The following is a 23,223-nucleotide window of genomic DNA, read 5'->3' as shown; positions in this document are numbered from 1 at the left end:
AGTGTATTTTATTTCAGTCATGAAGGCTGGCTAAATGTGCATGGTCACAGTCAAAAATGTGACCTCTGAGGACAGTAGCACCTTTGAAATGAGATGTAGATTCAAAGTTATAAAAATGCATAATATAATTAGCATATAATTCAAATATTACAAAAGTAAGCATTAACTTAGCAGTTTAGAATGTCAGGCATTCTCGCGATCTGTTGGGTTCATCAGTCTGGCAACCTGTGTGTGCGCCATGTCGTCGTCAAAAAGGCTGTGGCTGTTTTCGAAATTGCATACTTATAGCATGCTAAAAACAGTATGCGAGCCAAGTAGTATATCCGAATTCATAGAATAATATTAAAAAACAGTGTGCGAGAAGAACCCCAATGAATACCTACCAGCGAGATTCTGAAGTGAGCATCCGATGGATGGAATTGGATGGAATTCCTGAATGGAATGAAGCAACGCAACTGATGTGTACGTCCAAGTTCCATTCATACTGACATTCATACTGTATATAACATACTTTTATAATGGCCGATTAGTATGTTTAAATTCAAATGCAGTACTGACTGAGTAGTAGGCGATTATGGGATGCAGACTGTGTAAAAAAACCCTCCAATATTTAGAATTTGGACTGCAATACCTAGTTCAGCCACTAGGCTTGCACCTACATATTGCACCTTAAGAAACTGCATGTCAGGCAAGACTGGACAAGGGCATCAAGAGACATGGGAAAGCGTGACCCCAGAAATTAAAGGGATATACATTTGGCTTAATAAGGTGGGTGGGAATAGACAGGAGAGCACTTAGCACAAAAAATAAAAACAAACATTTAAACTGAGAACACTCATTAACCAGATGAAACAAAACATGAAAGCACACGGCTGCAAGTAAACATGGTAAACACAACCCAACATAAGACAAGAGACAAGCACACATGATGTGAAAAAACATGAGGCATGGATGTCCGAGTTCCAGTGACAAACTTAAGCCAAATTGCCAGAGCTGCTAAGACCAAACAACATGTCATGGACAAACAACATGAACACAAGGATGAGAAGGTGCTGGGCCAAAAGACAAGACAAGACAGAACACGTGGCTTGAACTAGCCTGAGACCTCACATTCAATACAAAGACAAAAATACAAGAAATGAGAGTGCAAGACCTGAGTACGATTCTGTTAGCGAAACAAAAATAAATAAGACTAAAGAGACAGAGGGAAGATGAACAGCCAACAAGAGATAGAACACAGGACAGACAGGAAACAACCCGACACAAAATAAGACAGGCAACATCAACATATAACACAAGATGGAAAAGGGGACGGACAAAAATCAAGGAAAGGAGGGAAGGAAGCCAAGCCAGACCCAAAAAAAAAAAAAAAAAAAAAAAAAAAAAAAACCAGAGATCACGGTAAAGCCAGGGAGGATCAGGGGGTACAGGAACGCTGGCAGATAGTTAGGGCAGGACTGCAGGGACAAACCACAGGGGCTTAGGCAGGTTTTGGGCTCTTGCATGGAGCCATGGGGAAGCAGAGAAAACAGCTTCAAAAGGTCACAATCCATGGTATAGGACAAGGGTAGAGTTGGAGTCCAGGGTGGTTCTGGAAGATTTAGGGTCGAACTGAAGGCTTGGGAGGAGCTGGAGGGATGATACAGAAAAGACCAGACAGGGGATACAGGGCAATCGTCTTGAGTGGGACAGTAGGTCAGAGAGCTTGACATGTGCAAGAATCAAGTGGACTTGAGGGATGTAGGGAGCTGGCAGGGCTTTGGGATTGACTGGAGCTTGTAGGGCCAACAAGACGAGGAGCTTGGGTGGAGCTACAAGGATGATGTGGGGAAGTTTAGACTGTAAATATAGGGCAAGAGTCTTGAGTGGGGCAGTAGATCAAGGGAGCTTGGTGTGCAGGAATCAAGTGGGCTGGAGGGATGTAGGGAACTGGCAGGACTTTGGGATTGACTGGAGCCAGTGGGGCTAACAAGGTGAAGAGATTTGGTGGTAATGGCTGGCCAAGGAACTTGGGTGGTACAATCATAGGGCCACATTTAGGGCCTGGAGCCAACACTTTCGGGTGCTCTGGGGCTGGTGCTCACGCTGGCGGGTGCACTGAGGTTGAAGGCAGCAATGGCAGGCACTCTGTGGCTGGAGCCATTATTGCCTCAGAGCACCTGCCAACGACAACTCTGGCCCTTAACATCACCATATGATTGTGCCACTCAAACTCCTTGCTCAGCCTCTGCTGCCCAAGATTTTGCCAATTTTGTTTACATGTTCCCTTTCTCTTTGCATTTCTTAAAAAGAACTTAATGACAATGATAACCAGTGAGCTGTGATGATCACAAAAACCTCATTACATTTTTTTGCCAATAAGGTGGACTATTTATTGTAAATATACCATTGAATGGGTCGATCTGATTCAGTTCATTTAGCAAAAGTACATTTATTTAAAATCTTGGGTGGGACCACAGTTTTTCAGGCACAAGTGGACCTGTGAAGATCTCTTCTCTGAACCCTTTAATGCTTGGTGTCTCAGAAGGAGTTGGTGGAAAGGCTTGAGATGGGTACTCCCCTTTCTCTTGCTTTCTCTTTGGACTGTGATATTCATTTAATGATCAATAACCATCCCTCCTGCTTTGCCTAACTAGGGGAAGCTTGCAGAACCGTTTGTTGACCAACATCGTGAAGAAGGAGGACTTGGTTTTGAACTCAGAGTACCTCACGACACTAATAGTTTTGGTGCCTAGGTCAGTGTGTGCAGAGCAAATCTTAAGTATCACTTATCTATTTTTTTAAATATTTTTCTGAATGCATTTGTTATGTTTTCTCTACAGGACAGAATATGTGCTGTGGCAGAAGACGTATGAGTCCATGTCAAAGTTTGTGGTTCCTCGTTCCAGCCGGTAGGTTCCCATGCATGCTCAGGGTTTCCACAGTCACCTTAAAACATCATTTTTTTGTTTAAATACTATTGATCAGTGGTTTTCAACTCGGCCGCAATGAATTGCAGGGGGTTTAATCTGTTATTAAAAGAACAAGGGTTTGAGTATCAACCCGCCACAAATAGCGGATTCATTTAAAAATTGCTGTAGACTACAGAAACGTGTTTGGTATTGTGGGATTAGTTAATAAGATCGGAAACCACTGCAATACAGAAAATTATTTGCAGCATTCATTTTCATTAAAGTCCATACTTGGTGCACTCACACTAGGCCATCCAAACCATGCCCGGGCACGTTTCCCAGTTTGTTTTTGACAAGTGTGAGTGCTTCGAATGGGCCCAGGCACGGTTCACTTAGCCAGCCCTTGGAGGTGGTGTGGCAGAGCGTGGTTTGGTTGGCATCCCAAATGACTAAAAATAATACAATCAGTCTTAATTCCAGCTCAGTTTACCAACCTTGCCACTACCACTGGAATAGAGGCTGAAACTGGAGGCTAATCCAACAGTATCATCAAGTTACTGCAGAAAAGTAAGAGTTTGTCTGGTTGTAGACAAGAAGGTGATGTCCAACAGCCCAAATTACATACTCATACTGCATCCTAAAAGTATGCACTTTTTTTTATAAAGAAGTACATTCTTTTGAGTGTGTAACAGAAGAGTATGCAAGATTTGGCACATGCTTTGTTTATACTTTTTACCCATGTTTATAGTACTTCATGCCCAATGCCAAATGTATTGTGGGCAAAATTAGCGTTTAAAGGATGTAAGGTTCTTCCAACTTCCAATTTCTACCGGAAATAGTGGACCATCCAGGAACATTTGGCTTACTCATTTTTACATACTATAGTTTTTGATATACTAATTATATTTTTGAATACTATTTAGGACGGATTGTAAGCAAACTGGGATGCAGCAATTGCAATTCAGCTGGCTTGATATCTGTTCTCACAATTTAGAACAGGGGTCACCAAACTTGTTCCTGGAGGGCCGGTGTCTTGCAGATTTTAGCTCCAACCCTAATCAAACACACCTGAACAAGCTAATCAAGGTCTTACTAGGTATACTTGAAAAACCCAGGCAGGTGTGTTGAGGCAAGTTAGAGGTAAACCCTGCTGGGACACCGGCCCTCCTGGACCGAGATTGGTGACCACTGATTTAGACTCATTTTTATCAGCAGTCTCTAATCTTCTGCCTAGCATAATAGCAATTAACGTTAGTTAAATTTGACACTTCTAAAAGATAAACAACAGTTATGTGTGTATCACAGGAAGCTGGCTGAGGATGCAGAAGCAGGGGTTTTCACTGTAACACTGTTTAAGAGTGTCATAGCTGAATTCAAAGCCAATGCCAAAAAGCACAAGTAAGCAAAACACTTGTCAAAGCATCACTACATGCCTCTATACCTCAGTTATTTAGGCTTTTTACTAAAATTAATGTTCCTGTATAGGTTTACAGTGCGGGAATACAACCTGGAGGAGGCCGAGAAGCAAAAGCAGGAGATGGGCCGACTCGCTTTGGATAAGAAGGAACTGTGTGTAAGTAAACCCTAATAACTGAGAGCCTATTCCTTATATAATCATTGTCTTTTACTGTCAGCTGGAATTTACAAGGGCAAATGTGATGGGGAATAATTTGATTCTGTTACTAAGTGTTGTTTAAAAAATGGTTAAACTTTTTAAACCACTGTCACGATCACCAGCCATCGTAACCCCCAGGATTGCTGGATCTCACTCACAATAACTTTTGGACTACAAATCCGCCATTCATGGACTACATTTTCATACATGAACCTCCCTCACACACACACATGCTTCCTCATTTTGACTGTTTACACTCGCACCACCGGAGGATTGTCAGAAACTAATAACACACAGTATTTAAGCAGCACACTCACTCATTCCCATTGCCGAGTCTTGCTTACTGTTAGTGTTACTACAACGTGGTTTCCTTAGTCTTGTTTTCCCATGTGTTTACCTCGCCTTGTTTATCTAGTTATCCCTGTCTGCTGCCTGCCTTTAGACCTCTCGCCTGTTATTCTGACTACGATTCTGGACTTCCTTTATACATCTGTTTGCACAAAATTGACCATTGCTTACCTGACTGCGATTAAACCTGCATGTGGATCCGAACTCAGTTGTCTCTGTCACTCCCCATGTTACACTAACAGAGTTGAAAGTAATAGAGTTGACCGTCCCTGCTGAAAAATCCAGCTTACCAGCCTAGGCTGGTTGGCTGGTTTTAGCTGGTCGACCAGGCTAGTTTTAGAGGGGTTTTGGCCATTTCCAGGCTGGTTTCCAGCCATTTCCAGCCTGGTCTTAGATGGTCATGTTGGAAAATAACCAACTAAATTCAGCTCAAACCAGCTTGACCAGCCTGGTTTAAGCTGGTTTTGGCTGGACTCTCAGCCTGGCTAGGCTGGTCAAGCTGGTTTTAGCTCCTGACTAGCTAAAACCAGCCTGGAATGGCCAAAACCTCTCTAAAACTAGCCTAGTCAACCAGCTAAAACCAGCCAACCAGCCAAGGCTGGTTTGAGCTGTTTTTTTAAGTAGGGTTCCCACCATTTTTCTGCTTTAGCTCAAGATGCTATGTCATGTCCACATAGCATGTCTAAAACACAATACTCTTATGTATTTTTATCGTATTATTGCTTTAAAACGTGAATGAGAAATGCGCTGAAATATCACAGTAGCAGTTGACATAAATAATCTACTGTTGGTGAATCCTATTGGTGATTAGTCTGGAAAAAATGCTATAATGTCGACAAAAAGACCATGTGCAGCAATAAACATGTGGTGCTTGTATTTCCCAACAGAGAACATTTGTGTGTTGGCTGAAGGTGAACTTCAGCGAAACCTTTGTGGCCTGGATTCACGTCAAGGTCCTTCGCACATTTGTTGAGTCAGTTCTCAGGTAAAATTAACCACTTGGCCTAAATAAAACAAAAAGTTGAACTGCTCAACATCAGACCCATTACAGTTGCTGTTGTTTAGGTATGGACTGCCGGTCAGTTTCCAGGCCATTTTGCTACAGCCCGGTAAGAAGAACGTGAAGCATCTGAAGCAGCAGCTCAACTCTTTATTCAAACACCTCGACCCAGCAGCGATCAGCACCAAACCTGAGGTAAAAACAACACACAGATCCTTCTCAATGGTCGTGATCTAACAGTATTTAATAAAGGAAAGAGTATCCCTTAGAAAGGTTCTCTTCTGTCTTCATTTGAGGGCAAAAAGAAGTTTGAAAAGGCTGAGTGACGGTCTACTGTTTGTGAATTTTCTGACACCCCCATGGTGCAGTGAGCTGGGATGTAAATGTGTCACGTCACCCCATTGGACTTGATTGTAAAACAACAACAATGGCGGCTATAAGAGAAGAACGGTTTCATATAAGGCAATTCTACAATAGAAGAGCCACCATTGCATGCCACATTACTGTAAATTTGCAGCAGACAGACACTGAATTGAGCAATGTTTATAAGCCTTATCAGATTTGGCACTATATATTTGTGTTTATCGTCCGGTTTGTGACGCTGAGTCTTTAAAATCTGCCTGTGAGCGATAGTACAGGTGAGGATACATCGAGACCAGCTCTTCTACTCGACTCTATCGTTTATTCATGCTTCAAACTTAAGTGTTTTCTAGATGTTTATCTCCGGTTTGACTCTGAACTGCAGGGATATGAAGTGTGTTAAAAAAGGCGGAGCTTCAGGACACACCCATCAACTGGGTAGTCAAAACAGACCAAAGGCAGCTCAAAGGTGTTTAGGAACAAAATGAACTCCCTTAAAAAGTTCTCTCCGCTGTGCTGTTTTGTTGTGCCACAATAAGCTCGAAAAGAACTTCGTTTTGATGAGATTTGTTTAAAATGACGTAACTTTGAAGTTTTTGAAGTGGCCAACGATTATGATCAAACCAACGATCAGTGATCACAGATTTTCACCAGCAAGGACCACGGCACACTTAGGAAGCAATCTTTATTGTACGCATGTAGGGATGAAAGGGTACAGGTGGAGGGATGGTAGGGGAAGAGAAAGATGTGAATAATGGAAGGGATCATAGGTTGATTTGAGCGTCCTATGATGATGATCCAGAGAGACTCCCCCCACCCAAAAAAAATTAAAAATTCAACTTTGGAGGAAAGAGAGTGATATAAGGCTTGTTAATGGAGATCAGAATGAAATAGAGGTAGAAAGGATGGCTTCAGAATAACAAGATGGACAGTGAACAGTGTTAAACAGGGGTGCCCAAACTCGGTCCTAGATGGCTGGTGTCCTGTAGATTTTAGATCATCGATCTCAAACTGGATTCCTGGAGGGCTGCAGCTCTGCAGAGTCTTGCTCTAAGCCCAGTTGAACACACCTAATCCAATTAAAAAAAGCGTTTAATGCTGCGGTCATACTAGAGTTTGAGCACGTGAAATTCTGTCCTACGGCACTGCGAAAAAAGGTGATTAAACAAGGATTAGACATTTAAAATAGAGAGCGATTGGTCTGTATTTTAAAATTCTGTACAGAGATGTCATGTTTCGACCTTCGATTGGTCTCACGCATTCATGCGATTTCGCAGGTCAGAGTTCACCAAGCTTAAACTTTCCAATGCAGGGAACTGCAAAACTTGTTGCACAATCTTGGGTTTCCGGTCTGACGCATTCGCGTGTGTATGAATGGAAGTCTATGGGGAGAAAAGTCTAGCATGAGCGCAGTTTAGCACTACTTGAAACTATTAAGCAGGTGTCCCTGCTGAATAAAACAGCTTAAACCAGCCTAGGCGGGTTGGGTGGTTTTAGCTGGTTGACCAGTCTGGTTTAAGAGGGGTTTGGGCCATTTCCAGGCTGGTTTCCAGCCATTTCTAGCTTGGTCTAGGCTGGAAAATGACCAGCTAAAACCAGCTTGACCTGCCTGGTTTAAGCTGGACATAACTGGTTTTGGCTTGACTCCCAGCCTGGCATTTTTAGGGGAATGTGGAGACAGCATTAAGAATTCAGCCAGTCACATACGCTCTAGTTGTAGAAGTTCATATATTTTAACAGGTCAGGAGCTCAAATTGTTTCTGAATCTTCCACATATGGACATGATCGGAACTCCACGCAGCTCCTGGACTACTCTCTATTGAAAATTAATGACTTGTCGTTTGACATTTGACGTGTGCAGTGACAAGGTTTATTTATGTTCACACAGCTACCTTACACAGAAACTAAACTTTAAAATTTGATATTGTAGTGGACCGCCCCTTTAAATAAGTTTAGGGAGTAGTTCACAGGTGTCAAACTCCGTTCCAAAAGGGCCGCAGCTCTGCACAGTTTAGTTCCAACCCTAATTAAACACACCTGATCAAACTAATTGAGTCCTTCAGGCTTGTTTGAAACCTACAGGTAAGTGTGTTGGAGCAGGGTTGGAACTAAACTGTGCAGGGCTTCGGCCCTCCAGGAATTGAGTCTGACACCCCTGGAGTAGTTGATTGGATGAGATTGCAGTGTGAGACATGCTCCCTCAGTTAACTCCATTTAGCCTAGGATTACAGGATTCTTTTAGGATTTCCTGAATTTGTCTCTGACAACCAAATACTGGCTGAAATCGCACATTTTGAGCAGGACTTGAGGTTGAGAATTTAGACAGGGTCTAATCAAATCGAAAATCCAGTTGTGCTGTTGATCTGATGTGGTTTCTGTCGCTCTTCCTTTAGATGGGGCTGGATATCCCAGACGGTGGCGCCGGCCAGCAGGAATATTACTCCTACATTTGCTATCCCATCAAAATTAATCTGGTGGATCCAAGTTAGTGCTAAAGAATGGACTGAGTTTTTTTGGAGGTATCTCTGTGGCACTCATATTTCTGTTTTGCATCCTGCAAATTTTAAATAAACCTTGACAAACACATGAGATGCATGACTGAGTTTTTATGTCAAACAGGAATGGTTGATGTTGACCTTGTTCTTAGATTTGGGACCCGGGCCAGGGTTTCATCCAACATGTGCTCATTGTGAAAACATAGCGCTATAAAAAGTTCTGGAGATCTCGAATTATGTAGTCAGAAGTACATATGGCTGCATTTCGTCTTTTAAATGAACGCTATGGAGGTGGTATGACGCGCTCACCAGCTAACTGCTTACCTTTGTAAGGACGGCTTTCCCGCTGTCACCAGTTTGTCCAATGGCTTGCCATGTACATCAACAGACTTGAGACGTAAAGAGGTGTTGTCCACGAGTTTGAGTCCAGAAAAGCACAGTTCCAGAAAGCAGGTAAGACAAAAACAGAAGCCGAAAAATAAAACAACCAAGTAGGTAACAGGTCAAGAATGTGGTAAAAATCAGGCAAGGGCTTTGCTTTTTCTGGATTGCTTTTTAGAACTGTTGGTTGGGTTTAGGGAAGGAGGAGGGTGGGTCAGTTGGTTGGTCGATTAGTCAGTCAGTCAGTAGGTCAGTCAGTGGACAGCGGCCTCTGGTTATTTATATGAGAACAGCAGGCCAAATGAAGGGAGAAATTTGAGATCTGAAAAAGCGTACACAGCGGCTTCTGGTGGATTCATGAAAACAAAAACTGCAAAAAACATAGATCCTGGGACACATTTGGCGCTCTCCAGAAATGTATACAGAGGTACATTGTTTTCATTTGCTGTTAAGATCCATTTTTATCGATATAGTTACAATAAAGGAAGCTAAATACGTAATTGAGATTCAAGTTAGGCTTTATTTTAAGGTGATGTAGCTGCACTATTCATTTAACTAATTAATTACATGTACTTATAGAGTTGGGTTAGAATGGGGGTTAGGTTTAGGCTTAGTTATATGTTCATTCATTCATTTTCTTTTTGGCTTAATCTCTTTATTAATCTGGAGTCGCCACAGTGGAATGAACCGCCAACTTATCCAGCATATGTTTTATGCAGTGGATGCCCTTCCAGCTGCAACGCATCACTGGGGAACACCCATACACACTCATTCACACACATACAATACAGACAATTTAAGCTTACCCAATTTACCTGAACCACATGTCTTTGGACTGTGGGGGAAACCAGAGCCAAAGGAAACCCACGTGAACACAGGGAGAACATGCAAACTCCACACAGAAACGCCAACTGACTCAGCCGAGGCTCAAACCAGCGACCTTCCTGCAGTGAGGCGACAGCTCTACCTACTGCGCCACTGTGTCACCCGAAGTTGCTTAATTTATTAGGGTTTATTTTATTAGTAAAAATAGAATTCACATCAGCAGTGTTAAAACAACTTCATGTTGACTAAATTGACCCTTCATATCACACAACAACTGCCACACTGTGTTAATCAGACAAGACTGAGGCATTCACGTCCACCCCTTCATATTCCCTCAAATTTACCCATTCACTATTCAGTGTACAGTCTGTTGGCAGTCATGAAACGGAATATTAAGTAGGGGGCGGGGCTTCCTTTTTGCGCATCAGTGCTTCATAGCAAACTAACACATGCCAACAGGAGAACATGCAAACCTCACCAACACAATCTCACGGCAATTCGTAACTTTTTGATTTATTGGCTAATTCGTATGAATTCGTACAATATAATTTGTACAATTTTGTACGATTTGCTCATCCCCCAATGAAGGTTGGGATCAGGGGTGGGGTTAGGTGCCACGCCTCCTTTTTTAAAATTGTACAATTTTGTACGACTGAACTTATACAAATTAGCCACTAAACTGACAAGACGTGAAATACTTAAGCTTTTTTCGTGAGAACTCCACAATTCATGCTAGAATCATGCTAACAACATGCTAATTCATGCAATAATTATACTAACAACATGCTAATTCATGCTAGAATCGTCCTAACAACATGCTAATTCATGCTGGAAGCATACTAATAACATGATAACTCATGCTATAATCATGCTAACAACATGCTAATTTATGCTAGAATCGACCTAAAAGCATGCTAATTCAAGCTGGAAACATGCTAATAACATGATAACTCATGCTATAATCATGCTAACAACATGCTATTTTATGGTAGAATCATCCTAACAACATGCTAATTCATGCTGAAAACATGCTAATAACATGATAACTCATGCTATAATCATGCTAACAACATGTTAATTCATGGTAGAATCGTCCTAACAACATGCTAATTCATGCTGGAGACATGCTAATAACATGATAATTTATGCTATAATCACGCTAACAACATGCTAATTCATGCTAGAATCATGCAAACAACATGAAAATTCCTGCTATAATAATGCTAACAACATGCTAATTCATGCTAGAATTGTCCTAACAACATGCTAATTCATGCTAGAGACATGCTAATAACATGATAATTTATGCTATAATCACGCTAACAACATGCTAATTCATGCTAGAATCATGCTAACAACATGCTAATTTATGCTATAAACATGCTAACAACATGGTAATTCATGCTAATACCATGCTAATTCATGCTAGAATCATGCTAACAACAAGCTAATTCATGCTAGACTGGCTTGTTTCAGTCTTTAAATGGTTACATTGTTGACTGCAGGGATCTTAAACATTATTTTAGCCCACTTGATACTGTTTGAAACTAAATAAACTACTTCTAACAGGCTTTGTCAAGCCACCATAAAGTTTGTCCCCAAACTTTAATATCAGTTAGTAATTATGATCTTATTTTATTTCACTAATCCCACCCAACGCCTTTACTACAACCTTACTAACTATTAATAAGCAGCTAATTAGCAGTTTACTGAGCTAAATGTGTTTGTTAATGCTTTGTTATTAGTATGAATTGTACATTAATATACAGTGTGTCCCAAATAAATAGAACAATAATGTTAATAACACCACCACCCTCACCAAAAGAAAACAATCTCATTTGCATTTAAAGCGACAGTCACCAAAAAAGATCAAAGCCGGGTCAGTTTCAGAGAGTTGGAAAACAATATTTGTGGGGTATAAACAGGACATTTCATCTTGGTGAAAGAACATAATAAGACCTATTTAAGAGAACAGTCCTATAAACCTGATTCATTCATTCATTTTCTTGTCGGCTCAGTCTCTTTATTAATCTGGGCTCACCACAGCGGAATGAACCGCCAACTTATCCAGCACGTGTTTTTTTACCCAGCGGATGCCCTTCCAGCCGCAACCCATCTCTGGGAAATGTAAACCTGATTGTATATAGGTTAATAGAATGATCAGATATTTCCATGTGGGTACGGATGAACTGTCTGTGGTGTAGGAAGAAGAAATAGACCTAAAAGATGAACGTCACCAGATAGCAGAACAGGTACAGACACACACACACGCACTCACACACATAAAGAGCAGAGCAGAGCAGAGGAGCTGTACTCCACGGCAGGTGCTTCACAACTCACAAAAACAGGTATATGCATTATCATTATGACTGTTGCGCTTTTATTATTATTATTATTTTATTATTGATTATTGATTATTGTTTATGTATAGTGTTTTATATAATACATATTTACATTATTAAACTATATTAATGGTAAAAAGCCGAATTAAAATGCTGTAGTAATTTATACTATGGTGTTTTTGAACCATACTGCTGTAAAGTGCTTGAATTAATCTGTTGTGGTGATTCCACAGTTGCTATGGTAACACGACAACTATTGTAACTGATCTGTTGTGGTGATTATACAGTTGCTATGGTAACACGACAACTATTGTAACTGATCTGTTGTGGTGATTCTACAGTTGCTACGGCAACACGACAACTATATTAACTGATCTGCTGCAGTGATTTTACAGTTGCTATGGTAACACAACAGCTACAGTAATCTGTACAGTAATTCTCATTAGATTATATTAAACTGTTAGTTTAATATAATCTAATGAGAATTAGTTGCAATGTAACTCAAGTTCAACAAACGGACCATCAAAATAAAGTGTGACCGAGTATATTTATAACAGTTCACTACCGATACAGTATTTTGTAGCATTCATTAGCATAGAGTTGTAAATACTATAATATAAACAGGATAATACATTCAATTGACTATAATCTGTAAAAATTGTTGGGTTAAAATACCCCAACATATAACCCAACTATAGGTTGTTTTAACCCAATGCATTGTGTTATTTTGATCAAATGTTATATTTTACATTCTGGTATTACTATTGAAGTACTGCTATTCATTTTAGAATTATGGCTGTGTAAACAAATAAATGTCTCTGCTGGGTCCTAAAGGTGAGAATGACAGCCGAATATCCCCAAATATGTGTATCATTTCCTCCCCAAAAAACTGTAGAGAGAACACGGGAGGTAGAGAAAGCATTTTATCTGCTACAAAAGCGTGCGTTTGTATCATCAATAATTAAGAGTGCTGGTGAAACAAATATAACAAACACGACACAAAGTCATTTAATAAAAATAAAAAAACCTTATTGCGTTAGAGGTTAAATAAACTTTATAACGCAAAAACATTACATATGCATATTAATGCAGCTGTTCTCTGTCAGTTTAATCAGTTAACTGCTGAAATTCAAATATTTAACCCAACTGGTTGAGTTATTAATAAATACCCAAATACTGGTTTAAAATAACCTGACAAAGCACCAAATATTTAACCCAACTGGTTGAGTTATTATTAAATAACCAAATCAGGGTAAAAAAAAGCACCAATTATTTAACAAAACTGGTTGAGTTATTATTAAATAACCAAATAAAGGTTTAAAAAAAAAGCACCAAATATTTAACCCAACTGTTTGAATTATTAATAAATAAACAAACAAAGGTTATAAATAACCCAACAAAGCATCAAATATTGACCCAACTGTTTGAGTTATTATTAAATAACCAAACAAAGGTTAAAAATAACCCAAAAAAGCACCAAATATTTAACCCAACTGGTTGAGTAATTATTAAATAACCAAATAAAGGGTTAAATTAACCCAACAAAGCGCCAAATATTTAACCCAACTTCTTGAGTTATCATTAAATAACCAAATACTGGCTTAAAATAACTCAAAAAAGCACCAAATATTTAACCCAACTGGTTGAGTAATTATTAAATAACCAAATAAAGGTAAAAAAAAAAGCACCAAATTTTTAACAAAACTGGTTGAATTATTAATAAATAAACAAACAAAGGTTATAAATAACCCAACAAAGCATCAAATATTGACCCAACTGTTTGAGTTATTAATAAATAAACAAACAACGGTTATAAATAACCCAACAAAGCACCAAATATTTAACCCATCTGGTTGAGTAATTATTAAATAACCAAATAAAGATAAAAAGCACCAAATATTTAACCCAACTGGTTGAGTTATTAATAAATAACCAAATAAAGGGTTAAATTAACCTAACAAAGCACCAAATATTCAACCCAACTGGTTGAGTTATTATTAAATAACCTAATAAAAGTTAAAAATAACCCAACAAAGCACCAAAAATGTTAAATAAACGACTCAACGTTTTTTAGATTGTAGTGTGGTTCAAAAACACTATAAATGACTATAGTAATTATTTATGTGGGAACAGTGTTAATGCTGTAAAATGAATCTGTTATTAAGCAAATTCAACAAAAAAACAAACAAACAAACATTTACAGCAGTAAAACTAAACTGAAAGCATTTGTATAATGAAATGAATATGTAATTTATTATATATTTACCAAATAAATGTTTGTCATTTTCATTTAAATAATAGTTTAATTGTAATAGTTGTGTAATTGTTCAAATAATTACAATTAAAGTCAAATAACATGAACATGTTTGATAAAACAAACACACAAGCTAAACATAAATATGCAAAACAATATTGTGATAATAAAAATGTGAAAAGCTCAAAGTGTTTCTAAAACACACCGCTGTATCTCAATGATACTTAAACACATTAACACAGTAAACAAATATCAGTGTTCAGCTTTAAACCTAAACATGTGTTGTGTTTAAATGCTCTTTAATATATAAAAATTGCGACATTGATAAAACAAACATTGAAATAAGGTCTCGTCATTTTATATTTAGCTACCGAGTATAATATATGAGTTGGTTTCAATATTCAAAATATTGCATGTACATAAAACATAACAAGGACAAGTTAAATAAAGTGCTACCTAAATATTCTACTATGAACATGCTATAATTAGTTTATAAAGTAGCATCTAAAACATACAGTGTTTTGTGTAATGAGAAGTGCGTTCATGCATTTTACTGTACACCTGCAGTTCCTGTAAGTCAAGAAGAGAGTAAAACAAGCTGCTGAGGTATGGAAGATCTGTTTGTTTTGTAAAATGAGGCCGTTGTTTACTTCTGTATTCATTTAATATAACAAAACTATTAACATAATTTTCTTTTTTAACTTATTAATCTGGGGTCGCCACAGCGGAATGAACCGCCAACTTGTCCATCACATTTTGTACATCGGATGGCCTTCCAGCTGCAAACATCCACACACACTGACTCACACACATACACTACAGACAATTTAGCCTACCCAGTTGACCTGTACCGCATGTTTTTGGACTTGTGGGGGAAACCGAAGCACCCGGAGGAAACCCACGCCAACACGGGGAGAACATGCAAACTCCACACAGAAATGCCAACTGACCCAGCCGAGGCTCAAACCAGAGACTTTCATGCTGTGATGCGATTGTGCTAACCACCGTGCCGCCCCATCAACCAATCAGCATCAATAAATAAAGCACTTAAACATATATACATATAAACATATAACATGTTACAGCATTAATGTCTTAATACAATACAATAATTCACAATAATACAATACAATAATTTTTCTTGCTATTTTTTGTAACCTGTTAAACTGCATATGAGTGCATGAAGACATTAATGCTGTAAGTGTTTCGTAACCAGCATTTTTATTTTAACAATAATAAAAATCTCCTGAAAGAGGACAAACTTTAAAAAGCAGGTCACAAACACTTTCATTATTCACTATGAGAGCTGTGAATCATATCTTATCGGCTATCTTCAGTATACAGACGCCGCCATGATGCAGATATATTTGCATATCTTATCGCACACATGCAATATAAGCAAAACCCGTGAGAGATTAGCACACAAGATTAACAATTATGCAAATAATTTTCTTCAAAAGAGGACGCTTCATGTGAGAGACCTGAACCAAATGCTTTCAGACACAATTAAAGAACATCCAATGGACACGCACTAATGTTTTAATGTATATTATGAAAAAGCTTCCAAGCCTAGGAACACCATCCCAACTGTGGAGTATGGGGGCGGCAGCATCATGTTGTGGGGGTGTTTTGCTGCAGGAGGGACTGGTCCACTTCACAGCATAGATGGCATCATGAAGACAGAACATGATGGAGAAATACTGAAGCAACATCTCAAGACATCAGCCAGGACATTAAAACTTGGCCACAAATGGGTCTTCCAAACAGACCATGGCCCTCAGCATACTGCTAAATTAGTTCAAATGTGCTTTAAGGACAACAGAGTGAATGTTTTGGAGTGGCCATCACAAAGCCCTGATCTCAATCCTATAGAAAATGTGTGGGCAGAGTTGAAAAAGCTTGTGCCTACAAATCTGACTCGGTTACAGCAATTCTGTCAGGAGGAATGGGCCAGAACTCCTTTATACTATTGTGAGAAGCTTGTGGTAGGAGACCCAAAACATTTGACCAAAGTTATACAGTTTAAAAGCAAAGCTAAGAAAATACCAAGGAAATGTGTGTAAACTTTTGACTTTCTAGAAATTATTTTAAAAATCTCTAAAAAAAAAAAAATTCTCTCATTATTCTGGCATTTGTAAATCAAAAGAACATGTACATGAACATGTACCTAAAATGTAAATCATTTAGGTAATCCTAACAGATCTAAAATAGTAAACGTTTAGTATGATTTACTATCCGACATTTAAAAAAATAATCCTTTTTAGTGTGCATGTAAACTTCTGGTTTCAACAGTATATATTCATATTTACATATTTTAAATGAGGAGGTTATTTATTCATTCATTCATTCATTCATTTATTTTCCTTCGGCTTAGTCCCTAATTGTCACGAAAGTAGAATTCTACTGACATATATTTTACCCTTCCAGCTGCAATCCAGTTCTGGGAAACACCCATACACACTCATTCACATTCACTTACCCAATTCCCCTATAGCACATGTGTTTGGACTGTGGGGGAAAACGGAGCACCCGGAGGAAACCCACGTCAACACGAGGAGAACATGCAAACTCCACACAGTCATGCCAACTGACCCAGCCGAGGCTCAAACCAGTGACCTTCTAACTGTGAGGTCACAGTGCTAACCACTGAGCCACCGTGTCATCCCGGTGTTGTTTAAGTCATTGTTAAACAGAGTTGATAGTAACAGAGACGACCCTTCCACCGTTTTGTGCTTTAGCTCAAGATGCTAACCTCAAACTGGAAACAACATGGCGTGTCTACAAAACTATTTCATGTAGCTTCATCTTCATATTATTGCTTTAATAACTAAATCTGATTAACTGATCTGATCTATATATCTGAGGGTAAATATCAACAAAAACCCAGCGAGCTTCTTGCTGTGCGGCAACATCGCTAACCTCTGAGCCACCGTGAAGGAAATTATAATTTAGTTAAAACCTGTATTTAATAATATGTTAAAAAAACAGGCTACGGTTAAAGCTATAATCAAGATGAGCTAGTTTTTAAAACAACAAATAGTTTAACAGTGTAAAACTTTTAATTTGATCACTAAACAAATGCACCAGTCATGAAAATGCCTCTTTTTAAAGGGAGAGTTCACAATCAAAAACAAATGTACAGTTAATTAATTTACTTGCCCTCAGGCCATTGCAAATGTAGGATTTCTTCAGCAGAATATTAATTAAAAAAGAAAACAGAGTAAATTACATACAAACAAACAGCCAACAGCCATATCACCCTTCAGCCTGAGACCGATTATTTTGAAGCTAAGCAGGGCTGAGCCTGGTCAGAGCCTGGATGGGAGACCACATGGGAAAGCTAGGTTGCTGTTGGAAGTGGTGTTTCTGAGGCCAGCAGGGGGCGCTCAACCTGTGGTCTGTGTGGGTCCTAATGCCCCAGTATAGTGAAGCAGACACTTCCTAGAAAGAGGAAATAGAAAGGGGAAAAAGGTAGGCAAACAGCCCCTCCCAGACTGTCCTTAGTAGGGTAGGGTAGAGTGAGGGTGCTTTCACATCTGTAGTTCGCTTCATTTGGTCCGCACCAAGGGTAATAAATGATACATTGTTGCATCTTCTGCCGTCTTTGGGTCGTTTTCACACTACACTGCTGGCTTTGGTCCGAACCAGTTGAAACGAACCAAAATGCAGTCATCTGACAAAATCCACATCTCTCATTGGCCAGATGTTGTTAAATATATTTCCTAAACTGCTTATTGATTGGTCAGAATTCACGTGCGGGAAAATGCCAATGAACTCCTGCGAGTAAACAAAACTGGCAGACACAAAATGTTGCTTTTTAAGCCTGATGTATAGTAACCCACGGCGCATGCAATGCGTGTGGCTGTGCATTTATACTTCAGCACGCTGTCTCTGTCGGTCTGCATTAACACTTCCGAATCGCTAGGGGGCAGTGAGGTGTAAATGTTCCTCTGTGTCGAGTTTCTTCACTGCTTCATTGCTTTTCCTGAACACTTCCGGGATGTACAAGTGGCTCAAACTCGTTTATTTTGAGGCAGGAACCGGCGGACGTGCAACAACTTTAACTATGAGGTAAACACAGAACAAAACTTTCCATCCGGAGCTCCTTCACGGGACTCCACACTTGTAAACAATCGCTCGCGCCATTCGCGCGGCTCTCGGTCCCGCCAAGACTCGTCAGCGCTACCAAGCAGACCAATCACAGAGCTTACGCTACGCGTCGTTGCGACGTGTAGTTACATTTTTTGAGAGGTACACGTCAGTGACGGCGACGGCCAAGGCGAATGGCTAGGCATTTGACGAAAAAGTATAAATCAGCCTTTACTCGGAAGCGACGACTGCTCTGACTGATTGTATGCCTGCTTTAGACAAACTATACATTTCGAGAATGAAGCGCGGCTGGAAAAGTTTTAATGCATCGCACGAAACTTCAGCAGGAGGCATGAATTACTTTAGCTAAACTGCGACATGGTCATCTTGCGAAAATATTACCAATGATCCATCAGGTAATGTTTTCCCCTCTCTCTCTCTCTCTCTGTTGGTAAAGCACTGTCAACAAATATTTTCCTCCATATCCCATAATGCACAGCGCATCGGCCTACGGCAGCTGAATTAGTCCAAAAGGCGCAGTACTTTTTGCGGTTGGACCTGTTTTAGTACGGATCATATTCTCACCGCAAACGAACCGCTCCAGGGTTCGTTTATTGCTGCATTCTCACCTGCCCAAACGAACCGCACCAAAAGGGAAAACGAACTCTAGTGCGATTCAATCGAACTAAATAAGGCAGGTGTGAAAGCACCCTGAGATCAGGGTAAAAAACCCAAGCACATAAGCATAGACACAACATGCAACAGGGGAACAGGGAATGCGGATATAGTCCGATGTAGGGAACAGTCATCTGGTCCTGCAGCTAGAAAGTGCTAGTCGCAGACTCACCTACCCACACTGGCAGTGATAAGCATGTGAAGGCATACTTAATTACAACTTAGTGCATTTATTATTCACGTCTTTCTGATTGTGGGCTCTGTGATCTTTCAAAATCCTTATTGTCTTTTGTTTTATCCTCCAGGTCAGCGGAAGTACAGTTATGGATAACGAAACGAATATGGACCTTGAATACTTTGATGATTATGCAGAGCCTTGTCCTCTGATGTGGTATCGCGACCATGAAGTGACCGTCCAGACCTACGTCTACTCCCTGATATGTGCGCTGGGCCTGGTGGGCAACGTTCTGGTGCTCCTGACCTACGCCTTCTACAAGAAAGCCAAATCCATGACTGATGTCTACCTGGTGAACGTGGCGCTGGCGGACCTGCTGTTCGTGGTGGCCCTCCCCTTGATCATCCACAACGAGCGCTCCCGCTGGAGCATGGGCACGTGGGCCTGCAAGCTGCTGCGCGGAGCTTATAGTATGAATGTGTACACTAGCACACTCCTGCTAGCCTGCATAAGCGGAGACAGATACATCGCTATTGTACAGGCTCGACGCTCCCTCCGGACGCGCTCCCAGGCGAAGGCCTACAGCCGGATCATCTGCTTGGCGATTTGGTTTCTGGCGTTCGTCTTATCTCTGCCGACGGTAATCTACCACCAGGAGAAGAATCAAGAATGCATCACCATCTTCAGTGAGATGGAAACCGCACGGCTGGTGAAGATCCTGATTCCCAGCATGCAGATGGTGTTTGGGTTTCTGGTGCCGCTGATGGTGATGGTTTTCTGCTACTCATGGACCATGGTGACTCTTCTTAAGGCGCAGAACTTTCAGAAGCACAAGGCGGTGCGTGTTGTCCTGGCTGTGTTTTTCGTGTTTGTGCTTTGCCACCTGCCGTATAACGTAGCATTGCTGGTTTACACCAGTAAACTGTTTGTGGAGAGGAGTTGCGGGGAGGAGCAGGTCACGCTTATGACGCTTTCGGTTAGCCGGACCGCAGCGTATCTGCACTGCTGCCTCAATCCCATCCTCTACGCCTTCATCGGGGTCAAATTCAGAAGCCACTTCTGCCAGATCCTGCGGGATCTGCGGTGCCTCGGGAAGAGGTACATCTACTCAGGACGCTCCTCACAGCAGACGTCGGATTTGTACGTGTCAGCCACTAAAACGGTTGCCGAACAAAACGGCATCAACGACAACCCGTCGTCGTTTACATTGTGATGTGACAACACTGGATGTCGTTCAATGATAATTGCGCACGTTTTTCGCATTTATGCGCACAGACTTATGAAATCTTTCGATGTAATTTTGTAAATGCGAACAGCTTAACCTTGTTCGCAATCTCATTTGTCTGTTAGGGAATTTGGAGTCTTTAAAAGCGTCATAGTGGCTCAGTGGCTAGCATGATTGCCTCACAGCAAGAAGGTCGCTGGTTCGAGTTGCAGTTGGACCATTTCTGTGGGGAGTTTGCATGTTCTCTCCTGTGTTCTTGTGCATTCCTTTCAGGTTACTTGGGGTTCCCCCACAGTCCAAAGACACTTTCTCCTTAGGCTGATTTATACTTCTGCGTCAAGCGCACATGCATGCTTCCGCGCGGCCTATGCGTTGATGTTGCCATGACCCTCGCCATGACGCGCACCTCTCAAAAAATTTAACTACACATCGCAATGACGCGTAGCGCAAGCTCTGTGATTGGTCAGCTGTGATTGGCCAGCTATTGGATTGTTTACAAGAGTGGAGTCCCGTGAAGGAGCTTTGGATATAAAGTTTTGCTTTGTGTTTACCTCATGGTTAAAGTTGTCGCACGTCCGCTGGTTCCTGCCTCAAAATGAGCGAGTTTGAGCCACTTGTACATTTAGGTAGCGCTCAGAAAAACAAAACATCTGCGAAGAAACTTGACATAGAGGAATATTAACACCTACTGCCAATTAGTTGTTCGGAGGTGTTATTGCAGAGCAACAGAAACAGCAGCAGAAGTATGAATGCACATACAAGCGTTGCACTATTGCAACTTTCTACTAGCCGGGCTTCCAGCTAACTCTATCAAATCTCTTCAGCTGCTCCAGAACGCAGCAGCACGAGTGGTCTTTAATGAACCTAAAAGAGCACATGTCACTCCGCTGCTCATCCGTTTGCACTGGCTGCCAGTTGCTGCTCGCATCAAATTCAGAGCTCTGATGTTTGCCTACAAAGCGACTTCTGGCTTTGCTCCTTCTTATCTGCTCTCACTTCTGCAGATGTATGTGCCCTCCAGAAACTTGCGTTCTGTGAATGAACGTCGCCTCATGGTTCATCCCAAAGAGGGAAGTAATCACTTTCCCGAACTCTCGCGTTCAATCTGGCCAGTTGGTGGAATGAACTCCCTAACTGCATCAGAACGGCAGAGTCACTCGCTGTCTTCAAGAAACGACTAAAAACTCAAGCGTCTGCTAAATGACTAAATGTAAATGTAAATGCATGCGCTGTGGGTCACGCCGATCACTTGACGCAGAAGTAAAAAGCAGGCTTTACAGCACACAACACAATGTCTTCAAGCAGAACCAAGTGTGCCGTGTCTCTACAAGGTGATGGATCAGATCCGGTGATTGTTGTATAGACCTCGACATATATATTTATGTATATTTGGACCTCTAATGATACTGACTCAGATTGCAATGTGTTTCTTTTCATTCAGCCTGTAAATAACATCTAATTAAATGTAGGGTTCTTTATACGGGGCTCATAAGGTGTACGTCAGGGATGTCAAACTCAATTCCTAAAGGGCCTGCACAGTTTAGTTCTAACCCTGCTCCAACACACTTACCTGTAGGTTTCAAACACACCTGAATGACTCAATTAGTTTGATCAGGTATGTTTAATCAGGGTTGGAACTAAACTGTGCAGAGCTGCGGCCCTTTAGGAATTGAGTTTGACACCCCTGGTGTACGTGATTATTGCGTATGTGTGGTTCAAGTTGTATTTTTTTGTTTATTTACAATAAATTTTTGTACTAAAGTATTTGATGTACTATGATTTATTTGTGAGAACATCTACATGCATGTTTAGTTAATTAGACCGGCAATTGGAGGATGGTTCCTTTTTTTATTCTTGAAAATGGTGCCAACTGGGCGGCACAGTGGTTTGCACTGTCGCCTCACAGCAAGAAGGCTGCTGGTTCGAGCCTCGGCTAGGTCAGTTGGCATTTCTGTGTGGAGTCTGCATGTTCTGCCCGTGTTGGCATGGGTTTCCTCTGGGCTTTTCACCCACAAGTCCAAACACATGTGGTATAGGGGAATTTACTAACTAAATTGACTATAGTGTATGAGTGTGTGTGTGTGTGTGTGTGTGAATGAGTGTGTATGGGTGTTTCCCAGTACTGAGTTGCAGCTGAAAGGGCATCCACTGCGTAAAACAGGGGTGACCAATCCCGGTCCAGGAAGGCCGGTGTCCCTGCAGGGTTTAGCTCCAACTTGCCTCAAGACACCTGCCTGGATGTTTCAAGTATAGTAAGACCTTGATTAGCTTGTTCAGGTGTGTTTGATCAGGGTTGGAGCTAAAACCTGCAGGACACCGGACCTCCAGGAACAAGTTTGGTGACTACTAGTGTAAAACATATGCTGGAATAGTTGGTGGTTCATTCCACTGTGGTGATCAAGCCAAAGGAAAATTTATGATTGAAAATGGTGCCAAATATTGTTGGTGACACTACAAATAAGGATGAATTAAACATGAACACACAATGAGCAGTCCAATTGCTGCAGGATTTGTGAAGTAGGCCTAAAGACTGAGACACACCTAACTG

The 23,223-nt window shown here is 40.7% G+C and overlaps 2 protein-coding genes and 1 long non-coding RNA gene across 5 annotated transcripts in view; all 3 read left to right on the top strand.

Moving 5' to 3' along the window:
- Positions 1-9,588, top strand: part of atp6v1c2 (ATPase H+ transporting V1 subunit C2) — a 29,631-nt gene extending 20,043 nt beyond the window's left edge. For 2 of the 3 annotated variants that reach the window (XM_087291167.1, XM_087291166.1), the window contains exons 5-11: positions 2,637-2,735; positions 2,823-2,891; positions 4,197-4,289; positions 4,377-4,464; positions 5,742-5,839; positions 5,920-6,049; positions 8,608-8,806. In XM_087291167.1, the coding sequence (XP_087147293.1) occupies positions 2,637-2,735; positions 2,823-2,891; positions 4,197-4,289; positions 4,377-4,464; positions 5,742-5,839; positions 5,920-6,049; positions 8,608-8,703 (673 nt within the window). In that variant the 3' untranslated portion in view covers positions 8,704-8,806. Of the gene's footprint in view, positions 1-2,636; positions 2,736-2,822; positions 2,892-4,196; positions 4,290-4,376; positions 4,465-5,741; positions 5,840-5,919; positions 6,050-8,607 lie in introns of all 3 variants that reach the window. The other variant, XM_087291165.1, reaches the window with a different exon arrangement.
- LOC147840079 (uncharacterized) overlaps positions 1-23,223 on the top strand; it is a 408,477-nt gene that overhangs the window by 335,813 nt on the left and 49,441 nt on the right. The window lies entirely within an intron of this gene.
- Positions 12,158-22,439, top strand: ccr6b (chemokine (C-C motif) receptor 6b). The gene is made up of 2 exons (XM_087291173.1): positions 12,158-12,263; positions 19,581-22,439. The coding sequence occupies exon 2, from the start codon at positions 19,599-19,601 to the stop codon at positions 20,661-20,663; it is 1,065 nt and encodes a 354-aa protein (XP_087147299.1). The 5' UTR covers positions 12,158-12,263; positions 19,581-19,598; the 3' UTR covers positions 20,664-22,439.

The sequence above is a fragment of the Danio rerio genome, chromosome 17 (assembly GCF_052040795.2).
Source record: "Danio rerio strain M-AB ecotype USA chromosome 17, GRCz13ab, whole genome shotgun sequence".
In the NCBI taxonomy this organism is placed as follows: Eukaryota; Metazoa; Chordata; class Actinopteri; order Cypriniformes; family Danionidae; genus Danio; species Danio rerio.
The sequence above is the reverse complement of the archived record's forward strand: the minus strand, read 5'-3'. Positions and strand labels throughout refer to the sequence as shown.

Bases quoted from the DNA above. Each gene is read 5' to 3' on its own strand.
- ccr6b (XM_087291173.1), top strand. From the start codon at position 19,599: ATGGATAACGAAACGAATATGGACCTTGAATACTTTGATGATTATGCA.